The sequence below is a fragment of the Neofelis nebulosa genome, chromosome 2, assembly GCF_028018385.1.
Source record: "Neofelis nebulosa isolate mNeoNeb1 chromosome 2, mNeoNeb1.pri, whole genome shotgun sequence".
NCBI lineage: Eukaryota > Metazoa > Chordata > Mammalia > Carnivora > Felidae > Neofelis > Neofelis nebulosa.
The window spans coordinates 44,309,519-44,333,458 of record NC_080783.1 but is presented as its reverse complement, the minus strand read 5'-3'; the positions used below and the strand labels follow the sequence as shown (position 1 = coordinate 44,333,458).

Genomic DNA, 23,940 nt, shown 5'->3' with positions numbered 1-23,940 from the left:
AGTGTTAAAAACCCAAGATGTCTAGTATGTAAGTAATTTCTGAGCTGCCTATGCTATATCATAGAAATGCAGTAAGTCACTTAACAGCATGTTCTCTATTTTACTGTGGTTAAATCCAGTAGCTTTTAAAGGGAACTTAATAAATATCAGTAGCAGACATTTGTTGGGTAATATCTGTGTGCCAAACATTGTGCTAAGTGTTCTTTATCAATTTTTGCTTCTTTAAAATGGTTCTAGGGGCACCTGGGTGGCTCAGTCAGTTAAGCGTCCGACTTCAGCTCAGGTCGTGATCTCACGGTCCGTGAGTTCGAGCCCCGCGTCGGGCTCTGTGCTGACAGCTCAGAGCCTGGAGCCTGTTTCAGATTCTGTGTCTCCCTCTCTCTCTGCCCCTCCCCTGTTCATGCTCTGTCTCTCTGCGTCAAAAATAAATAAACGTTAAAAAAAAAATGGTTCTAAAGTTAGCAGAGTAGACACAGAAAGATGAAATGGTCTGTCCAGTATCACAGCAAATAAGTAGTACAATTGGATTTGGAACTCAGTATAAATCAGAGGGTTAAACCCGTTCAGCTTATGAAAATCCAAGAGATGTGCCTCTGTTTATTGTTAGGAGTTTCATAAGTATGTAAGTCTAGGACTTTATCGTTTGAGCACGGGCTTTGAAGCCAATGTCCGTAGCTGTAAAATGAGAGAAACCCAGGGTTGTTTGTGGTGGGGATTAAATGAGATAATATATGTAAAATGATAGTTGGGAATTGGTGGTACATGGTAGTCACCTGGAAAATGATAGCTTCTCTTTTCCAAGTCTTCTACTACCTTACCTTGTTGAACTTCAGAACTTAAAGGAGAGATTGCTAAACAGAAAGTTAGATTTTTTAGGTCTAAATTAAGTTCTTAGAGAAACACTGAATGACTAAAAAAGTGTACTTTTGATTTAGACTTAGATTATATACACTTGCATAAAGTTCATTCTGGCTCCGTTAATGATTTTCCATACATTCTTCTGAGCCAAGGGTCTTTGGACTTGTAGGGGCCTAGACAGGAAGCTTTTTTCAATACTAAAAAAATTCTAGGGTGCCTGGGTGGCTCGTCGGTTAAGCGTCCTACTCTTGATTTTGGCTCAAGTCATGGTCTCACAGCTGTGAGATCGAGCCCCACATTGGGCTCCACGCAGAGTGTGGAGCCTGCTTGGCATTCCCTCTCTGTCTCTGTCTGTCTGTCTGTCTGTCTCTCTCTCTCTCTCTCTACCTGGGCCCCTGCCCTGCTCACATTCTCTCTCTTTCTCTCAAAATAAATAAATAACTATTAAAAAATAAAAATGTTGATTATATGTTTCCCCACCATAAAGCTACATGAGACTATCTCAAGATGTCAAATTTATTTGCTTCTGACTCCGTTTCATTTCATGTCTTTGAATTTTAAAATAGTAAATTACTACTTAAGAAAGGAAGTTTGGTAGATGAAATCTTTGAAAACCTGAGTTTTGCAGTGGAAAAACAAGACCCTTTTGGGGAAAAACTTTTGAATCCGTATCTCTTATTTCAAATAAGATAAAATATTTTGTTATTATCACATCTCTTTCTGCTGCTATTATAAGAACTTTGGTTTTTAATGATTTACCCTTTGTTACACAAATATATAGTTCATGAAACAAGGGGAGAAATGTTTTGGAGGTCAATGACCATTTCTGTGAAGAATCCTTTAGTAGTTTTTAGTAAGGTTACTAAAACCATGCTGTCATGATATTTGTATAACAATTTCATGTGGAGCAATAAATTACCAAAAAACCCACAAAATAACTGAGAAAAGTAGTAGATTGACACTTTTATATATACATATAGTGTACAGTGGTAATAATGTAAGTTGGTATATTGTCCAGGAGTAGAGTGCCCGAGGTAGGCTCTGTTTTATGTAAGAATTAAGTATGCATTGATACACTTATTTAGCAGTGATTACATGCTGAAGGCAGTATCTCATTTGCTCCTCACAACAACCCTAACAGATAGTTGCTCTTATCTTTATTTTTCATATGAGGAAACTAACCTTCTGAAAGGTTAAATTACTCATCCAGTGTTAAGTGGTAGAATTGGAACTTGAGTGCAGGTGTTGAGAATTCAAATCCCCATTGCCTCTTACATGAAATGCTGAAGGAGAAATCACAAGTCAACATGGAAGAATTCTGAAATTCGGGTTGGGATTATTGGGTAGCACTTCGAAGGAAATTTACATTGGTTCTTTACGATATTACATATAACAAAATAAAATCCTGATGGACTAGAGAGTTCAATTTAAAAAACAAAGCAAACAAGATAAAGCTTTAGAAAAACTGGAGGGTAGAGTTGAGTATTTATCAAATCTGTAAAGCAGAGTGCATTTCTGAAGTTTATAGGGATAGAAGAATTTACAAAATAAATGTATACACAACTACAGTAAATAAAATGTAACAAAAATTTTTGAATATTGATACCAAAATGCAAACTGGCAAAAATTAAGAAGCCAACACCACCCAGTGCTGGCAAAGAAAACTTATGGTAAGATTAACCAGTGAAGGCCCTTGGGTAGAGGCTGTGAAAGAAAAATGTTCATAAAAATGTCCATCCCTTTGCTGTAATTGTACTTATGCAATCTATTGTATCGGAAAATCTAAGCTATGGAAAATGCTATTTCCATGAAAATATTTTTGTGGTGGTTTTCAAACCAAAAATAAGAAAAAGAAAAGAATGTCCAGTATGAAGATAGTGAATATTACTAGTTGAACCACTAGATGAATGAAATGCTATGTGAAATGTATAAACGTATAAATCTTTTTCTCTTTTTCATTTGTATTTTTACTGATGTTACAGCTGTAGAAATAAAGTTCGTACTGTAAAAGTCTGAAGTGAAGTATTATACATTAAAATTTTAATCATGATTACTTGAACTGTAGGATTAAAGCTGTTTACTTGGGCCTGTCTTCCCAGTTCTGATATTTTATTTACAAACTCCAACTAAAAAGGACTTATGCTTTGGCCCATAGGATGGATTTCCAGATTTCCAGGATTCTGTGCAGACACTCTTCCAGCAGGCTAAAGCTAAGAGTGAAGAACTTGCTGCTCTTAGTTCACAGGTAACGTAAACCACCAGTTAACATTTCCTAATAATGTCTGTCGATGAACAATAAATGGCTGCTTCGGCTAGCTTCGGTTTTAAGCATCCAGGGATTGGATTCCTTTCTGGTGGTTTTTTAAATGTCATCTGATCCACAGCTGTATCAACAAGATAGCAACAACAATGTAGTTTGATTTGGTTATGAGCAGAATCTGATAGAGTGATATTTATTCTTTGTAGTTTTGTAGGAAGAAAGACAGATTCTCTACCTAAGAAAACTCAATTTGGTACCAGGAAAACAGCCATGTTGACTATGGCTGTGTGTAATACAACTCTGAGATAAACTAGAACTCGTTCTCAATACAACATCAATTGCCATGGTAGCTATTGTTAAATCATTTCAATTCGTGTATGGTAACAAAATCCTTAAATTAATGTGTAGCTTCAGGTGCTTTTGCTATTGAGTTATTGCTGTATGTGAAAATTAACATTTAATTTAAATCTAATTTAACATTTCTAAAAGGTGTTAATTTAATTTAACCTTTTAGAAAACACTGTAAGTTTTATTCCTGTTGATCTTCTGCCTAGTGACTGCTTTGGGTCAAATTCAGTAGTGCCAAGTCTTGTTTTTGTCTTGTTCAGAGGATGAAAACTCCATCCTCTTGCTGAAGAAATCTTGCTGAAGTTTTATCAATTAATAAGCTCGAGTGAATCGACATTACTGTTCTTTTGATCTGGTTTATGTGCATTCAGAAAAATAGCATAAGCTTTTATCCCAGTCTCTGAATTAATATTTTTCACCTGTTGATTTTTACTACTGTGAATCAGGATTTTTCGTAACTAATTTTATATAGGAGCTTCCTTGTGCTACTGTTTTATATGGAATGGTAGTGATTCCTATCTGCATTTTGATTATTACCTGCTTGGCAAAATACAGAAATACAGTGCTTTCAGTGTCACATGTAAGTAACTTAAAGTAATACATAAAGAAGAAACTTACAAAACACACACAGAGATAAATTTGTATGTCAGCCAACTTAATTGTGATTTTTTAAAGCATGTCTTTTTACGATTGGTTGGGAAATACCGCAGTCTCATTCCACGAGCAAGGTGAAGATTCTTGTTGGCACTCGTGTTTCCTGCATAATTTGCATTGTTTGATTTTGGTGGGAGGTGTATTTGTCTTGTTCTTCTAGACAGCCATTTTACACCTTTTCTCCCCCAAACATACTGTCATCATATCAGAGCATGTGTAGTGCCAGATCCTAAAATAAAAAATGCCAAGATGTCACCCTGTGTGTTAGAAGCAGATTATAGCAGATGTTGCTGTTGCTCTGAGGTTCCTTTTTAAAAAAAATATTTTAAAGGACTCAGTACTTTGGGAAACAAAGCTAAGGTTATTTTGCCTTTGAGCTGAAGTGGAATTCTCTTTCAAGGATGAGCAGGAAGGTTTTTTTCTTTTGCACAAAATCCAACATTTTATGTTTTACCATGATGATATAGACATCTAAGCATATTTATGGAATGTGTATACCACATGAAGTGTGAACTAATTTAATGAATACTAAATATATTTGCTGGAGTCTGAAATTGGCATCTTTAAACCATTAAAACCATGTAGAATGTTTTAGTTACTGATTTTATTTTTGCTTTACTTACTAGCAGCCTGAAAAGGTGATGGCAAAGCAGATCGAGTTCCTTTGCGCCCCAGCTGGCTGTGAGAGACTGCAGCATGCTGAGAGAAGACTGTCCGCGGGGCTGTACAGGCAGACGTCGGAAGAGCACAGCCCTAACGGCCTGGCTGCTGACAGCTCTGACGGACAAGGTACCTCTCGAGAGTGGCCTACGCTTCTAGCGCAGTTGCTAGGTGCACGTCAGAGAGAAACAAAAGTTTGCCTACTTTTAAATCTTAATATTTTAGAGAGATTATTTTATACATTCTGTGTAAAAATTAATTGGTAAATTGTCTCTTTTTTAAAAAGAAGGAATTCATCCTGCAAATGTAACTCGTAATTATTTGGGTTTTTTTTTTTTATTTGTATGTTTGGTTTTTACCTTATTATCCCTAAACAGTAGCCGACACATGCATTTGCCATGTATTTTGTAAAGGGTGAGTGGGAATGGGGAACGTAAACATTACAGATCATTTCCCCCCAAGAAACTGATTCCATGGGAGACGTTTGTCATTTTTTAAAAGACCACAACTTCATACTTTTTTAGACTTCAAAAACAGATTTATCTATGAAATTTATAACATTTGGTTTCTAAGGGAATATGGTTAACTGCTTCTAAAGTACTGTGACGAGAGTAGAGATTTGTAGAGATAGTATACAAATGGAGAGACTTGAAGAAATTTTGTATTCTCTCAGGCTTTAGATTGGCCTACAGTCCCTATGAAAATATTTTGTGTGGTATGTTGGAGATTGTTCTCTTAGACATTTAGGTTTAGAAAGCTATGATTCATGAGTATTTTTATCATTTTAAAAATTATTTTCATTTTTTTGTATTCACACATGAAGAAAATCTCAAGTCATTGTCATTTACTCATAGTATTTCCTGGGTGCCGCCAGGCATCCTTCTGGGCACTGAAGATGCATCAGTGAAGTTAAGTCCCTGCTGGCTTGGAGCTTATGCTGCAGTGGAGGAAGATAATAACTAGCTTCAAATAGTGATATGTGTCTGAAGAAAAACAGTAATTTTTGTAGGACCGTCTTTTTTGTTTTGTTTACATATTATTACAATTTTCTAGAGAGTGGTTACTACTGTCAAAATATTAGATTTCTTTCTAAGTAGCAATACCATCTTTTTGTTGTTTTTTTTTTTTTTTTTGGAGAGAGAGAGAGAGGGCGCAAGTGAGTGAGGGGGCAGAAAGAGAATCCCAGGAAGGGCAGAGAAAGAAAGAGAAGTGGGCTTCACCCGAAGAGGGGCTTGAACTCAGAACTGTGAGATCATGACCAGAGCCAAAGTCAGATGCTTAACAACTGAGCCACCCAGGTGCCCCAGTAACAATACCATCTTAATAAGCATTCGCCAAATGTAGAGTAAAATATGTCAGCTGATTTCAGAGTACTGGAGGAGAAGAACATTCCTCCTTTTTAAAATATTATGGAAACTTTATAGTTGAGGTCTTGTTTAACTTCTCTAAGTCATCCTTGACAGTTAAGACTCAAAAGGGTTAAGAAGCAAAAGCAAAATTAATGAAAGATTTGGTGACTCTTAATTTGTGAAACCAGGACAGTGCACTGTGGGGTAGCAGTCAGCTCTGTGTGATGGATTTAGGATTATGACAGAGAATAGGATTTGGTGCATTAAGCGTGATTACCATATCTGTGCTAATTCTGTCTTCATGGATTTACCATAGACTTTGTTGTTAACAGGAAGTTGCTTGAAGCCTTCTCTGTCTCTAGTGTTATTATATAGTTAATGACATGTCTTGGTAAATAAAATGGTTGCACTGCTAAAAAAATGCCTTACTCGGGGGATGTATTACATGCTAAAGCTGGAGTGCTTACTGGAAATCCCAGTCTTTTGTTTAGTTCATGTTTCAGTCTTAATGTCCCGACAGATTCATAAACCTTGGAACTAGCGTGAATTGCCATTTCCCTCTTAAGTTATCATTTAAGATATTTCTCTAACTCTTATTCAAATTGTTCAGTGCCTGTTGGCCTTCCTTACTTCTTTCCTAAGGAGTGTTCAGGCAATTTGTGAAAACTTATTTTTAAGAAAAACCACAAAGTGTTTTTAGTATTGTTCATGTTGCTTTTTTCCCCCTTTTCATTAGGAGAAAGACCTTTGAATCTCCGAATGCCTAATTTACAGAACAGACAACCCCATCATTTTGTGGTGGATGGAGAGCTGAGTAGACTTTATCCCAGTGAGGCAAAGTCCCAGTCAGGTAAGAATATGGGATATTATTAGAGTAACACTTGAATAAAATATCTTTAAATTCTGTTTTCCTGCCCTCCACTGTCATTCCCTACTCCCCCCCCCACCCCGTGTCCACCCCCCACCCGCCAAAAAAAAAAAAAAAAAAAAAAAGGTCATTTACTAACAATGTTACTAGTCAGTTTTTCTCCTTTGGGAAATAATAGATTGCTCGAATAATAGCAAGTCTTTTGTTTGTTTGTATAAAGTAGGCTTGAATTCATGATCCTGGGATGCTTGACTCAGGATGCTTGACCCCGAGTTAGGGTCTTAACTGGCTGAGCCACTCAGGTGCCCCATTAGCCAATCTTTTTTAGAAAATGGTATTCCAAAGAATTGACAGAAGCTTATGAAGGTTGATACTATTTTGATTAGCTATTACACGAATGGTTACTTTTATACAAGATTTAAAACCAAATAATACATGGCTGATTTATGTAATTACCTTTTTCCAGCCTTTCATAATGTGAAATTGAGGGATTACATGTTTCTTTTCATACTAAGAAAACCCTGTACACCAAGTCTAAACTTTTCTTACAGATGCATTTTGGGGGTGATATTTATATTTCAGAAGTAAACTGAACTCCATAAAGGAAAAGTTATTCCTTATTACTGTTAGATGTTTACCTATTTTCACCCAAGAAAAAGTGAGTTAGACACATTAGAGAACAACAATCGCTTCTCGGCCTTTTGGCTAAGATCAAGTGTACATTAGAGAACAACACCATTTTAAAATATGTAGTATCACTCAGCCTTTGAGTTAAAGTAACTTCACTTGAAGTCCGTTGCTTCATCTGTAAAACAAGTATCATTTCTACCGCATGGAGTTAATGAGTGTTCTACAGGTAGCATATATATAGAATTGTCTGGCTGATAGCATATATATATATATAGAATTGCCTGGCTGATAGGAATTCAGTAAATGGTAGCTACTGTTTTTATACTCTTGCTAAATTTAAAATCTACTTTTTCATAGAGTAAATTCATAAATTGAACTGCCTAATTTCGGATCAGCTATTCGTATTGGTTACATTTCTAGAATCCTTTTCAAAGTGTGTGCATATATATTTGTCTTTTAGTGCTAGTGCTTCCTATCAGTGCTCTGTGCTGTCATTCTCTGGTGTTTTTGTGAGGTTGAAATAACTGCACACGCCTGACTCCAGGAAATGGTTCCTTATGAAAGTAGTCTTCGTTCTTCTATCATGTGTCATGGCTGGAGATACTTTTAAAGATAGTTCTGTGTTGAAATGTGGAAGATTTTTTTTTGTCTCTTTTTTTCATTGATAGTGATTAAATATTTTAGCCAGTAACTTTGTATACGTGTGACCCATTTTATTTCACATATTTTTTTTATCATGTTGAACCAAATGTTAAATAAAAATATGGTCTATTTGTTAAATGCTTTTTTGTGCTTTTCATCGTTTAACTCTCATGCTGCCCTATATAGATACTATCCCCATTTTTACAGATGAAGAAAGATACTAAGGCTTAGAGAGGTGTGTACATTGCCTGGAGATGTGCACAGCTAGTAATTGGCAGAGATGGAATTTAAATCCAGAATCGAAGCTCTTAATCACAAACTCTATAAACATAAAATGTTTTTATGGAATTGCAGAATTATGAATAGTTGATACTGTTTGCTGTGGATTTGGGGGATTTGTTTCATATGTTTGAATTTGTTTTTTGTGATCCATTGATTTTAAAGTATCAACACACCCTGTTTCCATTTTTATGCAGAGAGTCTTGGGATTTTAAAAGACTACCCTCACTCAGCTTTTACTTTAGAAAAGAAAGTCATCAAAACAGAGCCTGAAGATTCAAGATAGCTGTGATTCTCCCACTGTTCTCTGGAAATGGCATTCAGTTTAAGGATAATAATGCTCCATCATAGAAATAAGCCTTAATAACCAACGTTGCCTCATTCAGCTCAAACAGATTTCATAGCCAAAGCATAAGGATTGATACAGTAGTCTGTGGAAACCAGGAAGACAGAACAACAGCCACAAAAGAGAAAATTGAGAGAATGTTGCAATCTGTAACAGAAATATTGATCCATTCACATTCCTGTGTAAGTCATTTTACGTGGAAAAGCTTACAAATTAATATTGTAAGCATTCATTATTTAAGAATGTACAATGTATTTGTGTAATTTATAGAAGTAAAAGCTAGATGTGGAGACCTGTTTGGTCCAATAGATGTGGATACAGTTTATTTTACTTGAAATTTCACTGTCTACTTTTAAGTGTATTTAGCATAGATATTATTATTTGTTAGAGTTTAGATCTTTGCAGTCATAAAGAAAGTTTAAGTGATGTAGTTATTGGCAAGGTTGCAATGACTTTGGAAAAATGGAAAGCAAATGGCTTAATTTAAACCAAGAAAAATATTGTGTATTTAATATTTGATAAAACTGATTTTAATAGGAAATGTGTCTTTTTTAGTAGTAAAATGCACTTTTGCTGGCTTAATCAGGCACATTTATGCAATTAATAAATACTAAAGTAAGTTTAAAAATGGGCACTAGAGTAGCAAATCTCTTACTTAGTCGACTCAGATTGCATTATATCATTGTATCGTAACAAAAATAGGAAGCTATTACTTAGACAGAGTATTTGAAACAAGTGAACTGATGTGTAAAAGCCTTGACTTAAACATTGTTATTTAAGAATGTGTTAAATAGATTAAGGCATAATAAGTTAACCCCAAATGTGATAAGGATGGTGACTAGTAAAAAGGCTATAATATATAATATTATAGAGTAAGAACCATTTTATATCCAGAAATTCTTTTTTATGTCCTAGATAGAGTCTGAGAAAGTAGGTGGCTCTCCCTGGGGAATGTCTCACCACCCAGACCGTAACAAGTGTGGACAATCACTGCATCCACATTTGCAGGCATAATTCTGTGGACATTTAGTTGACACCTGTATTTGTTATTTATTTTACAATTTTGTGGACCTTTCATATTTGTGTCTGCAGTTTTGTTCTTAAAATTCATTTTAGCTTGAAAGTATGTTTTAATTTCTTCCCCCTAATTAGTGGGCTGTGTGCATATTTATGGGGGTGTGCTTAAATGTTAATAATGTACTTGCATACTTAGGAGAATTTCACATTGGAATCCATAGTTTAAAAGAACCAAATACTATTTCTACCAATTTACATTTTTTCTTTTGGTTTAAAAGAAGACATTTGACCGCTTTACCTACTTCCTCCAGATTCATCTAAACCCAGATATTGCTGACAACAGCATACTGAGTTGAATATGTGGGGTTTTTTTGTTTTTAATTCTGCTCTAGGTCATAATTGTGTACAAAATACTCAGTTGTACTCTGTTATACTAAAATTCATCAGCCAAATGTTGGATGAAATGTCGGGACTGTAGTCTCTGATCACTGTCACATATATAATTGCTTTTTCATTTTGATATGTAGAATAGCTTTACAGTAGAAACACCAGTAAACAACTTTTATACTATTGAAAGGCTCTTTCCCCTACCTAAATGTTTTAATTGTACCATAGTGTTTAGCCCACTGAAGAATCTTTTTATGGACCTTGCAACTTCGTTGCTAGCGTGAGGTTGATTATTGTGGTGGTATTGTTCACTGTGTAGAAATAGTAGGAGTATGATTTAAATAGATTGTTCAGTTTTTAATATTAGCCATAGAACTGGTTAGTATCTCAGTAGTTTCATGAAACGTTTCCTGTATTCTAATCTATTTTGAGAAATTTTGTGGGTTTTTTTTAATTGTGTCTTACAGTTCAAGTTTGTAGATTTTAATAAGCAACAATTTTTAAAGATGCGGTAATCTTCCAACTAATATTTATCCATCTTTCATGGCCCCACAAACTGCATCTTTAAATCCATAAATAAGTTTCCGTAAGTATCATACTTTCCTGGTCTTTCAAGCTTAGTGATAAGGGGGAAGCACAAGAAAAATTTCAGTAGAATACAGTTTTTATTTTGTAAACACTAATGTATTAAATTTGCTATACATTGAAGCAAATAATATATATTTTTATTTGAATTGTATATATGAATTGGATGTTATAATTAGTTGATTTTTTTCATTGTGTTGGAGGTATTTTCACTGAACAAGGTCAATTGGTTACCTCAGTATTACAGCCAATATAGTCCAAGGGACCATTTCTCCCCAAGTCTGTGTTGTACTTTATTATGTGAAGTCTGCGTTTCTGTGACTCTTAAATCTGTTGGTGAGGTGGGACGAGTGCACTTGCTTCCTGTGGCAATAAAGATTTTCTGTGCCTCACACATTTATGTGTATAGAACTTTCTGCATAGCACTTTTCACAGTAGGTATTAGTAGCCTTCTCTGCCTCCCCTCTGTGATTTTTTTGGGCTGGACTTGGGTGTTAGGAGCCAGGGCCAGGACTTCTCTCTTTAAGTCAAAACTAAATATCATTGTCTGCCTTCATTTCTAGAAAGTTACTTGGCAAACAGTTACTTAATTTGACTCTGTCGGGGATGGCGTTTGGTTTATATTGTTCTCACTTAAGAGAAGTTTACAAAGACATTGTAAAAACTATCCACCGTATCTAACCAACTAATAAATTAAAGGAGGAACATTAGGATTTAACATTTATGATACACTAATATTTATAAAGTGTCAATGTGATTTGGCCTCAGTGTTACAGCTAATTACATGATATTGAGCCAAACTGGTAGAGAATTAGCAAAAGCTTTGCAGTGAAGTTTTAATTGATGAGTTTGGTGGGTGAATAGAGAGCTTCATTGTGTCCCAACACTGTGCTAGATGGTAGGATGAGGGTGGAGGCCACAGAGGAAACCTAAGACATGATCCTTGCCCTTTGTGAATCCAATACCTAGTTGAATTGGAACTAATACCACTCAGATAAAAATACAGATTTTCATGTGTTACAGACTTGGGATGAATAAGCAGCTGACATTTATGTGTATTCTGTGTTTAGTAGGCATTATGGGAGTAGGCACTTCACAGGTGAAAGAAAGCATATTTAGTGATTGAGATGCAGAAGAGATCAGCCACGACTAGAATAGTTAACAGAAGGCCATGAGATGTGATAAAAAGCCATAGCAGTTGCGCATTTCTCTTTGAGGCCACTTAAAAAAAAAATTATTAGGTTGTTTTTTGTTTGTTTGTTTGTTTTTTTAAGTTGAATGCCAGTTACATCTGCTTGCCAGGATAGTAGTTCTTTTGACCTGCCCACTGAACCTGTCAAAAGGCAGGGGGAAATTGTGTTTTTTCTTGATTTTCCTTGATTAGCAAAACCACTTGGGTAAAAGCTTTAGGACGCGGTGATTATGAGGCTACTAGCACCTAGTGTACCTTTACAATTATAGTTGGCGGTATTTAAGACTTAAAACCTAAATAAGCATGCAAGGAATTTTCTCACATACTTGGTTACTCAAATGTTAAAAAGTATTATTGACACGATACCTCTTTTACTTGTATGCGTGTAACTTCACTTATTGCACTGAGACTTCAAAAGAAGATCAACCAAGGTATTAACCTACTGAAATTGAGGAGGTCTGTCTCTTATAGGAAATGAATTCGGTTAAGTAAACAGCTAAAGTTAGAGTTGAGTAAATGTTTTGTGTTTGTAACAGCTTAAAGCATATAACCAAATATGGTAGCTGCTATTTAACTAAAAACCACCTTATGGTCCAGCTGTGTGCCTGGGTGTTGTTTCAGGGAATCCAGGCTTATTTATTTATTATATTATCCATGGGTGTCCTCATAAATGAGATTCTCAAGTGGGCCTCCAAAATTAATAAAAGAATGAGCCAATGTTCAGAAATTTATTTTTATTGTAAACCCCTTTAATCTTAAAAAAAACCCTACTGTTAACTATTTCCTTACTGACTCTGTAAGATGATTCTTATTTTACATAGAAGTGACCAAAAGCTAAATGCGAGGGCCAGAGTTTTTCTTACTTTTTGAGTATGCACTGGTTAAAGCTTTAAAACCTCTTCTCTGACTTCCATTTCTACCGACCTTTGAAAAAAAATTTTTAATTACCTTGAAGGTCTTTTTATTTTTTTGTATGTGTGCAGAAAAAGCTAACCGGAAATTTATTTTTTAAGTTCCAACTTGGCAAGTCTTTATCAGTGGAGAAAATTTTAACAATCACTTTTAAGGGAACAATGAATAATGACTGGTTCTGCTTACAGAATTGGTTAACTGAGCTTCTTTCTTTCTTTATTCTTTCATATCCTCCCTGTCTTTTAAAGGCCATGAAACTTCTAAGGATTAAAACAACATCTTACTGAATTCTGGGTCTCCTGGTTGTGTATGTTTGGTCAAAGTTTCCAAGGTTATTCTTCTGACAGCTAAATACCTATTTTCAAAGTTTAGTTCATCTTCAGCTAAAGGAGATTTTTATGACATTTTCATAGCGATTGGATAAAACTCTCCAACAAGAACCTCGAAAATGAATCACATAAAATACTAATCTTAGGTTTTTTTCAACATACATATGAAATGTGTATTTACGATCCTCTTTCTATTTTATTCTTACTGACCGATTCCAGACACTTTAGAGAGAAGTTTCCTCTTAACTTTTTTATTTTATTATACAACTGCTGTCTACTTAAGTTTTCCAGTGGAACTTCTCCAAAACAACTGACTTCTTCACAAACTCAGAGAAATAGAGTTAATTGAATATTGCCACCAAACATGTTGCAGATGCAGGTTACATAAACAGAACAGTTGTTCAAGGTAAGAGGGTAGTGCCACACAAATGTTAACACCAGCCCAGGAATTTTTCTCACCAACTCAGGAAGGGTGGCCAATTTTGTGAATGTCCTGGCAGTGCAAACAGTTTGGTAAACAGCCCAGTTTTGCTGTGGGTGAGCACCAGTGACAGGGTAAGTTAGATTGTGCTTCATATTTACACATTCTGAAACTTTATGAGTCATCTTTGCATTAGAAGTTTGCACCTCATAAATTTATGTTTAAAGTGCCATGTTCAACACCCACATACAATCCTAAGCAAGCAAGGCCATTCTCTTACGACTGTCACAGATACCCTCTGCTGACAGGTCACTTAGGCTCAAGTATGTGGGAAGGTATTGAAGTAGTGCATACGTAGGTGGGATCTTACCGGTAACTGGCTCAGCAGAAGCATTTTCTAATTTTCTGAGACGACCTACCATCGTCAACTGTGAACTGTTAAACCAGACACTCGTGGTCTAGCCCCATACCCTATTTATTACCCTTCCCACAAGACAGTGATTTCTTTGGTAGCATCTTCTTCTACTGTAGGCCCTCCAGAAGTCATATCATTTTACTTAGTTGTTTTGTTTTTGTTTTTGTTTTTGTTTTTTAAAGCACACACTTTCCACCCTCAGGTTCCCAACAGCATAAGGTAAGGATGTTTTCCATCAGCAGTTAAAATGAACTGGGTCATCCTTTTCCTTTCTGAATTCAGCCAGTTAACTCTGTCATCAGAACACATCCATATACGGATTGAGTGAATTTCTTTTGCGTGCATTGGCTAAGTCTCAGATTGGACCACATCTTTCTGATTTTTACTGATGAGAAGACAAGACAGCTTGTACGATGAGAAGGATACCACAGAAACAGCCACCTACTTAACTCCAACGCTTAGGGTATTAAAAAAGCCAATTTGCACTTATTTAAAAATTAACTTTTCAAAAATTAACAGTTCAGGGTAAGAAATTTGAGGTTACCTAATTTATTCAAAGAGAATAAAAAATGTATTTTTTAAAGTTTATATATTTATTAATTTGGAGACAGCGTGCAAGTTGGGGAGGGCCAGAAAGAGAAAATCCCAGCTCCGCACCATTAGTGCAGAATCCGATGTGGGGCTTGAACTCACAAACTGTACGATCATGACCTGAACCAAAGCCAGATGCTTAACCAACTGGGCCACCCAGGTGCCTCTGTTGTAATATTTAAAAGTAAGAAGAAATATCGAATTTCCCAAGACTTTCAACAGGAGAAATAAGTTACTTTCTATGTTCCCTTATTAAAAAGACAACTAGTTCTGCTTTGGAAGGCAAATGACCTAAAAACAGGCTTATACTCTTAATCCTGTGGTAATTGTGTTGCTGCCATGTGTCACATTTACCATTTCCTAGCACTGGGCCAATTGCTGTACATTTAATCCAACTCCAGGAAGTAACAACCCATTTTGCAGATGAGAAAACAGGTCTTAAGATTAGGTAATTAGTTATCACAGAGCTAGTAAGTAGTAACTTGGGCCATTCTGCTTATTCGATGGCAAGACCGCATGCACCCTGTTCTGTTAAATTTCCTTTGAACCAAGTGATCAGCTGGTTGTTAGTGGTGTCTAGATTCCAGCAGAAACTTCCTAAAGGAAGGAAATATTGAGCCATTCTGAAGGCAGGTATTTAAGCAGAGGAGTAAAAGGACATTGCACTGCTTTGGGATAGGCCCACAATGGGGGAGCAGAAAAGTCACATTCAAGTACCGTTAGAAAATTTAACAGACTAGAGCAAAGACTTCAAACAAAAAAATTTTTTTTTTCAACGTTTTTTATTTATTTTTGGGACAGAGAGAGACAGAGCATGAACAGGGGAGGGGCAGAGAGAGAGGGAGACACAGAATCGGAAACAGGCTCCAGGCTCCGAGCCATCAGCCCAGAGCCTGACGCGGGGCTCGAACTCACGGACCGCGAGATCGTGACCTGGCTGAAGTCGGACGCTTAACCGACTGCGCCACCCAGGCGCCCCACAAAAATTTTATTAGAGAGGAAACATCTAGAAAGGAGATCATGTCCATTCAGTGAAATCTTTTGAAACTCCCACAAAGTTCTGGTTTAATTTGGGAAGCAATTAGAAGCTTTTCGGGAGGGTAGTGAAACAGTCCAAAAATGTCTGGAACATAAGAGCAAAGTAATACAAATTGGATCCTTAAGGTGTTTCAAGGAGCCCCCAAAGAGTGTGATTCTGGCTCTGAGGTATGGAAGGAGTGGCTAGGATACTACAGTAGTGTCCAACGTTCAGGTGGCCAAAGTGAGCAGTGAGAATCAGGACCAGGGAGAACAAGAATGAAAGCTACCCAATCATGCAACCATTCATTAAGCCACCTGCTTAAAAATACCTAGGCACAATGTTAGGAACTAGGCACACAAAGATCTCGAGGCATGGTCCCTGCCCTTGAGGGACACTCACTATTTACTAGAGGAAGACAGCAATCAAGATCATTGATGATAAAGTGGCAGTACTTGACAACAGATTAAAATAAATGTCTGGCTCATGAGAAAGGAACATATTTACCAATCGGATGAAAACTACCATGCCTTTGACCCTGGGAAAAGGAATAGTAGTGCCACTTTCTAAGAAAGAACTTAGGAAAGAGTTTAGTGTTCAATATTTTGTTTCACATACATTCCATTTTGGTGTTGTTGATCTGTATGACTAGGGCTGCCTTACAGGCAGCAAGAAATATCAAAACAAAGATCATGTAAAAGGTCCAGGATGGAGTTCTGGATTTTTGAGAATTTGAAGTCTTGTTCCAGGAGAGACTCCACCAAAAGCAAAGTTTGTATACACAAACTGATAAACCCACAAAGAAAAACACCATGATGAAAGGCTAAGGTGTGTTTACAGTGTATTTAGATGGAAGAGAGGAAGGGTTCGGTGAAGGAAACAAATTAGCTAGATTAGTAACTGCTTCATTTAACTTCATTTACATCTCCAAATTTCACCTACAAATTATTAATTACAAAGAGAAAAAGCGAATTTTACTATTGTGAAGTCCTGAACTGAGTGGAAAAATTCTAGAAATAGCGCCTTCACTTAAAGCTTGCAAGGCTATCTTTATCATTACAATTGTGACCTAATTAAATCCTTTTCACACCCTGCAAATTTGGCATTATTTTCCTTGTTCTCTGAAAGAAAAAACTGCACCAAGAGCTTTAGGAACCCATTGATACCTAGAGAAGGAATTAGTTTGCAGGTGATGGTTATTTCTGCTGTGGTTTCTGTCCTTAATGAAGAAAAATTAGACTGTACATTTAAAAAAAAAATACAGGTTGCCTCCAGCTCTTTTATGAGAGCCAATGTGAGGCACTAATGAGACAATTATGGAAGATTTGAGGAAGAAGCATGGGCACTGATGGCTTAAGATACTCAAAGTCAAATATAAATATATACTGTGTTTTTTAAATTGAGGGTCTTTTTTTAATGTTTATTATTTTTGAGAGAGAGCACAAGAAGGGGAGGGGCAGAGAGAGAGAGAGGAGGACAGAGAATCCGAAGTGGGCTCTGGGCTGGGGCTCGAGCTCATGAACCTCAAGATCATGACCTGAGCTGAAGTCAGACGCTTAACGGGCTGAGCCACCCAGACACCCCCATTGAGGATTTTTTTGTTTTGTTTTGTTTTTAAGATCGAGAAATGTTTTGTTAAAATACTTTTTTAAGAACTCAAAGGTTTCCCAAATACAACAAAAATTATCATCTGAACAAATGCAAAGAATAAGAACTACAAACTGTGTCCACCACCCAGACCCATGCTCTGCCTCCACTCAAGGGCATGAGTACCCAAAACGGTATCACTGAAAGGCCATGGTGAGAGCTGACTTCCACAGTGAGTCCTGTTTGACATGTTGAGTTTGAGGTTCTCTGTCTTAGCGGAGGTACTTAGGATTTACTTGGAAACAAAAATCTGGACATTGAAAAATATGGAGCTCAGGTCAAGACTGGCATCATAGATTTGGGAGGTACTGGTGTCTCACAGATGGTAGTTGAAGCCCTGAGAGTGAAGAGGACAAAAATAGAAGATAGTTAAAGATAGAATCCTGAGAAATATTAGCTCATATGGAGCAGGTGGGATGACAGGAGCCACCAAAGATACTCAGAGCAGTCAGAGAGCGAGGAAGACTAACATCAAGCAGCCACTGAGTAGAGGTCAGCAGTAAGGTCAAATTAGGCAAGAATCAATTACGATGAGAACAGGCTGGATTTGATTATTGCTAAGTAGGTCACTGTTAACCTTTAAGGTAGTGCTACCAGAGGGTAATTGGGAAGAGTAATTGATGCAATTGTTTAATGCCATTAAAGTAAAACAATATAGTGATAAAAGTAAACAAAGAGTATGAAAAATTACCAACTGGCTTCATACAGGCCTCTTCTATTCAAATCTAAGGTTGTTTAAACCTTGATAAAACACCACATCCTTCCTTCATCACAGAAACATTTTTTTTTAATGTTTATTTTTGAGAGAGAACGCGCGGGCAGGGGAGGGGCAGACAGAGAGGAAGACGCAGAATCCGAAGCAGGCTCTGAGCTGTCGGCACAGAGCTCGACACAGGGCTCGAACTCATGAACCGAACCATGAGATCATGACCTGTGCCGAAGTCACCCAGGTGCCCCTTTCATCACAGAAACTTAAGATAGATTTACTTAAAACTATGGGACACATTTAAGCTTACTATGCAAGCCAGAAGGCAGGGCACTAGAATCCTTAAGCAACTCATCCCAGCTGCCATCACAGTCTGCATCTCAAAAGGCTGCAGTAGAATCCGATAACAACTAATTGGAAACACCAGACCTTACAGCAGAACAGATTTGTATAAAAGAAAAAATTTGTTTTGTTTTCGGTTTTTCTATGTGTTTCAGTAAAATGACCTTTTAACAGTAAAATACTACTGATTCTCAACCCATGATGCCAGGCCACCATCACAAACATCTGGCTGTTTATTATAATCTTGTGTTTCTTTTTGAACACTACTTTTATTTCATCCCTGCTTATTTGCGGTTTTTATGGTTTCAGAAACAGGTAGCCATCGCTTCTCAGCCTTTTGGCTAAGATGAAGTAGCGAGACAGGTAGAAACAAGTAGTGAAAATCAAGAATGAAGAGAATGTTTAGAAGAAAACAGTAATATGGGGCGCCTGGGTGGCGCAATCGGTTAAGCGTCCGACTTCAGCCAGGTCACGATCTCACGGTCCGTGAGTTCGAGCCCCACGTCAGGCTCTGGGCTGATGGCTCAGAGCCTGGAGCCTGTTTCCGATTCTGTGTCTCCCTCTCTCTCTGCCCCTCCCCCGTTCATGCTCTGTCTCTCTCTGTCCCAAAAAAAATAAAAAATAAAAAGAAGAAGAAAACAGTAATAGGGCACCTGGGTGGCTCAGTCAGTTATGCATCCGACTCTTGGTTTCAGCTCAGGTCAGGATCTCACAATTATGTGAGTTCGAGCTCCATATCAGTGCTCGGCACTGAACTTGGTACCTGCTTGGGATTCTCTCTCCCTCTCTCTGCCCCTCCCCCACTCACACTGTCTGTATCTCTCTCAAAATAAAAAAACTTAAAAAAAACCCAAACAATCCATCAAGCAATATATTTTTTAAAGATTTGAAGTACAGGGGCGCCTGGGTGGCGCAGTCGGTTAAGCGTCCGACTTTAGCCAGGTCACGATCTCACGGTCTGTGAGTTCGAGCCCCGCGTCGGGCTCTGGGCTGATGGCTCAGAGCCTGGACCCTGTTTCCGATTCTGTGTCTCCCTCTCTCTCTGTCCCTCCCCCGTTCATGCTCTGTCTCTCTCTGTCCCAAAAATAAATAAACGTTGAAAAAAAAAAAAATTTAAAAAAAAAAAAAAAAGATTTGAAGTACATTTTAACCTCTAGAATGTGCTTGTTTTCCTCATGCTAAAGGCAGCTTTGAGGTATGAATAGAACACTCTGATAGCTGTAGTTCAGCCTAAACATATTCTCCCTGATCTCACATGCCCTGAACTTCGATGCCTTTAATTCCATGAAAGTGAACTTGACTCATCTGCTCTTTGCTTCTGCCACCAAAGGGAGGGGGTGTATGTTGACACAACAGACCCTAAAAAGAGGTATGTGCCCTGGCAGTTTGGAAAGATAGGCCTGCTCAAACTCAAAGAACATAAGAATCGAGACCACAGAGCTGTAAAAATTAAAATTTTAGTAGTATACAAGGTAATTAACTTCTATAAAAACCTCTGAGTTAAGGAAATCAGCCTCATTCTTTGAAATTTGCTTTTTTCTTTTTTTCTTTCACTTAATAAAAGCATCTTTTAAAATTCACTTCATTCTCAGGACACCTGGCTCAGTCAGTTAAGCGGCCAACTTTTCTCAGGTCATGATCTCACAGTTCGTGGGTTCAAACCCCACATCGAGCTCTTTGCTGACTACTCAGAGCCTAGGGCCTGCTTTGGATTCTGTGTCTCCCTCTCTCTCTACCCCTACCCCCTACCCCACTTCTCTCTCTCTCTCTCTCAAAAATAAATAAAACATAAAAGAATGTTTTTAAAATCACTTGATTCTCTCAAAATCTCTCACAAGATGTCCATTCTATGTTTGCTTGAGTGCAGATGGGGACCTGAATTCTAACATGGTGAATGTTATCATGAGTGCGACACATACACATAGATGGAAGAATCTAAGGAATCTTTTCTGCTGAAAGAGTCCAGAATGTTGAGATCACATGCCCAGTTCTCAGAATGAACTGAGGTGCACCTGTTCAGTGACTTGTTAAAGGTCCCACCTCCCCCAAGTGACAGAGCCAGGGCGAGACTGTCTCCCTGGTCTAGTGCTGTCTCTCCTGCACCACTTTCCTTCTCCACTAGGGAAGGTTTGTGTTACTTCCCCAAACCAAGCAACCAACCAACCAACACCTGTTGACTATTAGTGGTTAGAGACAATTCAGGAAACATGAATGTGAGTCCTGCTGTGCACCTACCATTTATTTACTGCCACCAACAAGCCACCTTTTATCTTATATCCAAAGCTGCATTTCCCTCATCCAGAGAAGTGCACTTTGCGGTTCAAAGCCAAGTGCTACAGATCAAAGGACTCGGGGTCAAAAACCCTCCTTTTCATAAGTGGCTCATCTTCAGGTGATGAGACTTTTAAGCAAGTCATGAAAGCTTTTTGACCTTCAGTTTCCCATTTGTAGAAGGTAAATCATAAGGGATGCTCTCCAAATTGCAGGACTGTGGTGATCATGGCATGTAAAAAACCATAAAGGTACTCTAAAATGGTCCGTCTTTTATAAGGTGCATATACCTCAGCTGGTTCCATGAGTGCCCTGAGAACCCATGAAGCTACTCTTACAATGTTTAAGTTATTGCTACGAGTTACTGAGGAAAAAACATCTTGTAGTCTGCAACTTATCTTTTCCATTTGAGAACATGCTTTACTTATTTGTTACAGTCCTACTTAAAAAAAATCAAGGAGGTTTTAAAAAATAATAATAAAGGGGCTTTTTTATTTGAGCACTTAGGAGATACCGCCATGCAGCAAAAGAATACTGAATAAGGTTCAGGACCCCAGGATTCCAGCCGTTGGCTCTGCCACTGTCTTTATATGTCATTTATGGGGTCTTTGCCATGCTGTAATTTCCTCATCTGTAAAAAGAGGCTGGGCTTTCACTGGTTTCTGGTAACAGGTGCCCTTTGATAATCCAGTGAAGTCTACTGATCCCCTCCTCCTAATGTACACAGGCCTCAACTTTTGCATAAACTTCAGTGGACTCACTGCCTCATCTAATGGATAATGGACTCCGGGTAAACAAGTCCTAACCTCACTGATCTCTTTGAGCTTTAATCATCTAAGAAATCTATAACTTTATCAATTTTGAACAAAGATGGCATTCCATTTCCAGTTAGCTATTTTATTCATTAGAGTTCAACCTGAATCCTACACAGAGTAAGAGATTTCTGGCACTAGATCACTCCACAAATAGTTGAAATTTGTGAGGAAAAATATCTGATGGCCTCATTATTTTCTTTTAATTTTTTCATGTTTTTTAAAAATTTCTTCTTGAGAGAGAAAGAGAGAGAGGGGGAGAGGGGCAGAGAGAGAGGCGGGGGAGACAGAATCCGAAGCGGGCTCCAAGCTCTGAGCTGTCAGCACTGACCCTGATGTGGGGCTCGAACTCACAAACTGCAAGATCATGACCTGAGCCAAAGTCAGAGGCTTAACCAACTGAGCCACCCAGGTGCCCCAGCCTCAACATTATTTAGAATGAGAACTCCTGAATCTATTACCTCATATCTTAAGCATATGTGACTTCCGGCTCTCACATCTAGGCCTTCAACTAAAATAAAACGGCATTTGGTAAAACAAATTCTTAAATCTCTGTTCATATTGAAAAGCAAATTCAAGAAATTGAAATACCCCCACTCTGCTTGAAAAAATATTCGGGAAGGGGAAAAATAAACTTGGATTATGTTCTTTTTATTTGCTATTCACTGTATTGAGAATCAGGAGAACGGGTGTCAGGCTACATACTCTATCTTATATAATGACTGGCCCCTACAGTGAGCTCTTTATTGAATGCAGCAGAGCCCATTGGAATCAGGTTAAGTGCACAGGAAAGTTTTTTGGAAGAATACAAGGATATCTTAAGGAACCCAGGACAGGAAGTCAGGGCAACTTCAGGAAGAACTGGAGCCCAAGATTTGGGAATTTAGAAGCAGAAGTTGTTCTCTCTTGCTGTATCACAGAAGCTGAATGCTTCCCAGTTTCCCCTTCCCTCCGCACATCTGTCAGACCAGCAGTCTGCTTCAGGATGCTCATGTCTGCCTGGCTCAGCCTGACAGTGACTTTCTGTCCAGATATCAACCAGGACTGATGAGAGTCTTGAAAGCCCAATTCCAAATTCCCTGCTGAGAGAATTTGATTGTTCCAACTCAAGGCACAAACACATTCCAGTGAGCTGTGAAAAGTTAGGTCACATCACTGCCTGCTTAGAAGGAGCCATGGGACCAAAATTCCCAAGAAGGGGGCTTGCCCAGATTCCCTAAAAAGAGTCAGACAGAGTGAAAACAATAGGGAAAGCAAACAACTTTCATCCCTAGGATATGGCAGACTTCAAAGCAAGGTGAGGTAAGGGCACCTGGGTGGCTCAGTCAGTTAAGCTACTGACTCTTGATTTTGGTTCAGGTCACAATCTCACAGTTCTTGAGTTTGAGCCCTGTGTTGGGCTTTGTGCTGACAGCATGGAGCCTGCTTGGATTTCTCTCTCCGCCCCCCTCTCTCTGCCCCTCCTCCACTCATTCTCTCTCTCTCTCTCTCTCTCTCTCTCAATCAATCAATAAACATTTAAAAAAATTTTTTTTCCATGATCAAGCGGGATTCATTCCTGGACTGCAGGGCTGGTTCAACAAAACATTTGCAAATCAATCAATGTGATATATCACATTAATAAAAGAAAAGATAAGAACCATATGATCCTGTCAATCGATGCAGAAAAAGCACTTGAAAAAATTCAGCATCTTTCTTAATAAAAACCCTCGAGAAAGTTGGGATAGAAGGAACATACTTAAACATCATAAAAGCCATTTATGAAAAGCCCACAGCTAATACTATTCTCAATGGGGAAAATCTGAGAACTGCCCCCCTGAGATCAGGAACACGACAGGGATGTCCACTCTCACCGCTGTTGTTTAACATAGTGTTGGAAGTGCTAGCATCAGCAATCAGACAACGAAAGGAAATCAAAGGCATCAAAATTGGCAAAGATGAAGTTAAGCTTTCACTTTTTGCAGATGACATGATATTATACATGGAAAATCTGATACACTCCACCAAAAGTTTGCTAGTACTGATACATGAATTCAGCAAAGTCACAGGATACAAAATCAATGTACAGAAATCAGTTGCATTCTTATACACTAATAATGAAGCAACAGAAAGACAAATAAAGAAACTGATCCCATTCACAATTGCACCAAGAAGCATAAAATACCTAGGAATAAACCTAACCAAAGATGTAAAAGATCTGTATGCTGAAAACTATAGAAAGATTATGAAGGAAATTGAAGAAGATATAAAGAAATGGAAAAAAAATTACATGCTCATGGATTGGAAGAATAAATATTGTTAAAATGTCAATACGACCCAAAGCTATCTACACATTCAATGCAATCCCAATCAAAATTGCACCAGCATTCTTCTCAAAGCTAGAACAAGCAATCCTAAAATT

General features: G+C 37.7%; 1 protein-coding gene across 3 annotated transcripts in view; it reads left to right on the top strand.

Moving 5' to 3' along the window:
• The window catches only part of NAB1 (NGFI-A binding protein 1), a 44,799-nt gene extending 33,522 nt beyond the window's left edge, over positions 1 to 11,277 (top strand). For 2 of the 3 annotated variants that reach the window (XM_058711113.1, XM_058711123.1), the window contains exons 5-8: positions 3,014 to 3,103; positions 4,747 to 4,909; positions 6,866 to 6,979; positions 8,746 to 11,277. In XM_058711113.1, coding sequence (XP_058567096.1) covers positions 3,014 to 3,103; positions 4,747 to 4,909; positions 6,866 to 6,979; positions 8,746 to 8,834 — 456 coding nt within the window. In that variant the 3' untranslated portion in view covers positions 8,835 to 11,277. The remainder of the gene's footprint in view (positions 1 to 3,013; positions 3,104 to 4,746; positions 4,910 to 6,865; positions 6,980 to 8,745) is intronic. The other variant, XM_058711132.1, reaches the window with a different exon arrangement.
• Positions 11,278 to 23,940: the final 12,663 nt, after the last annotated feature.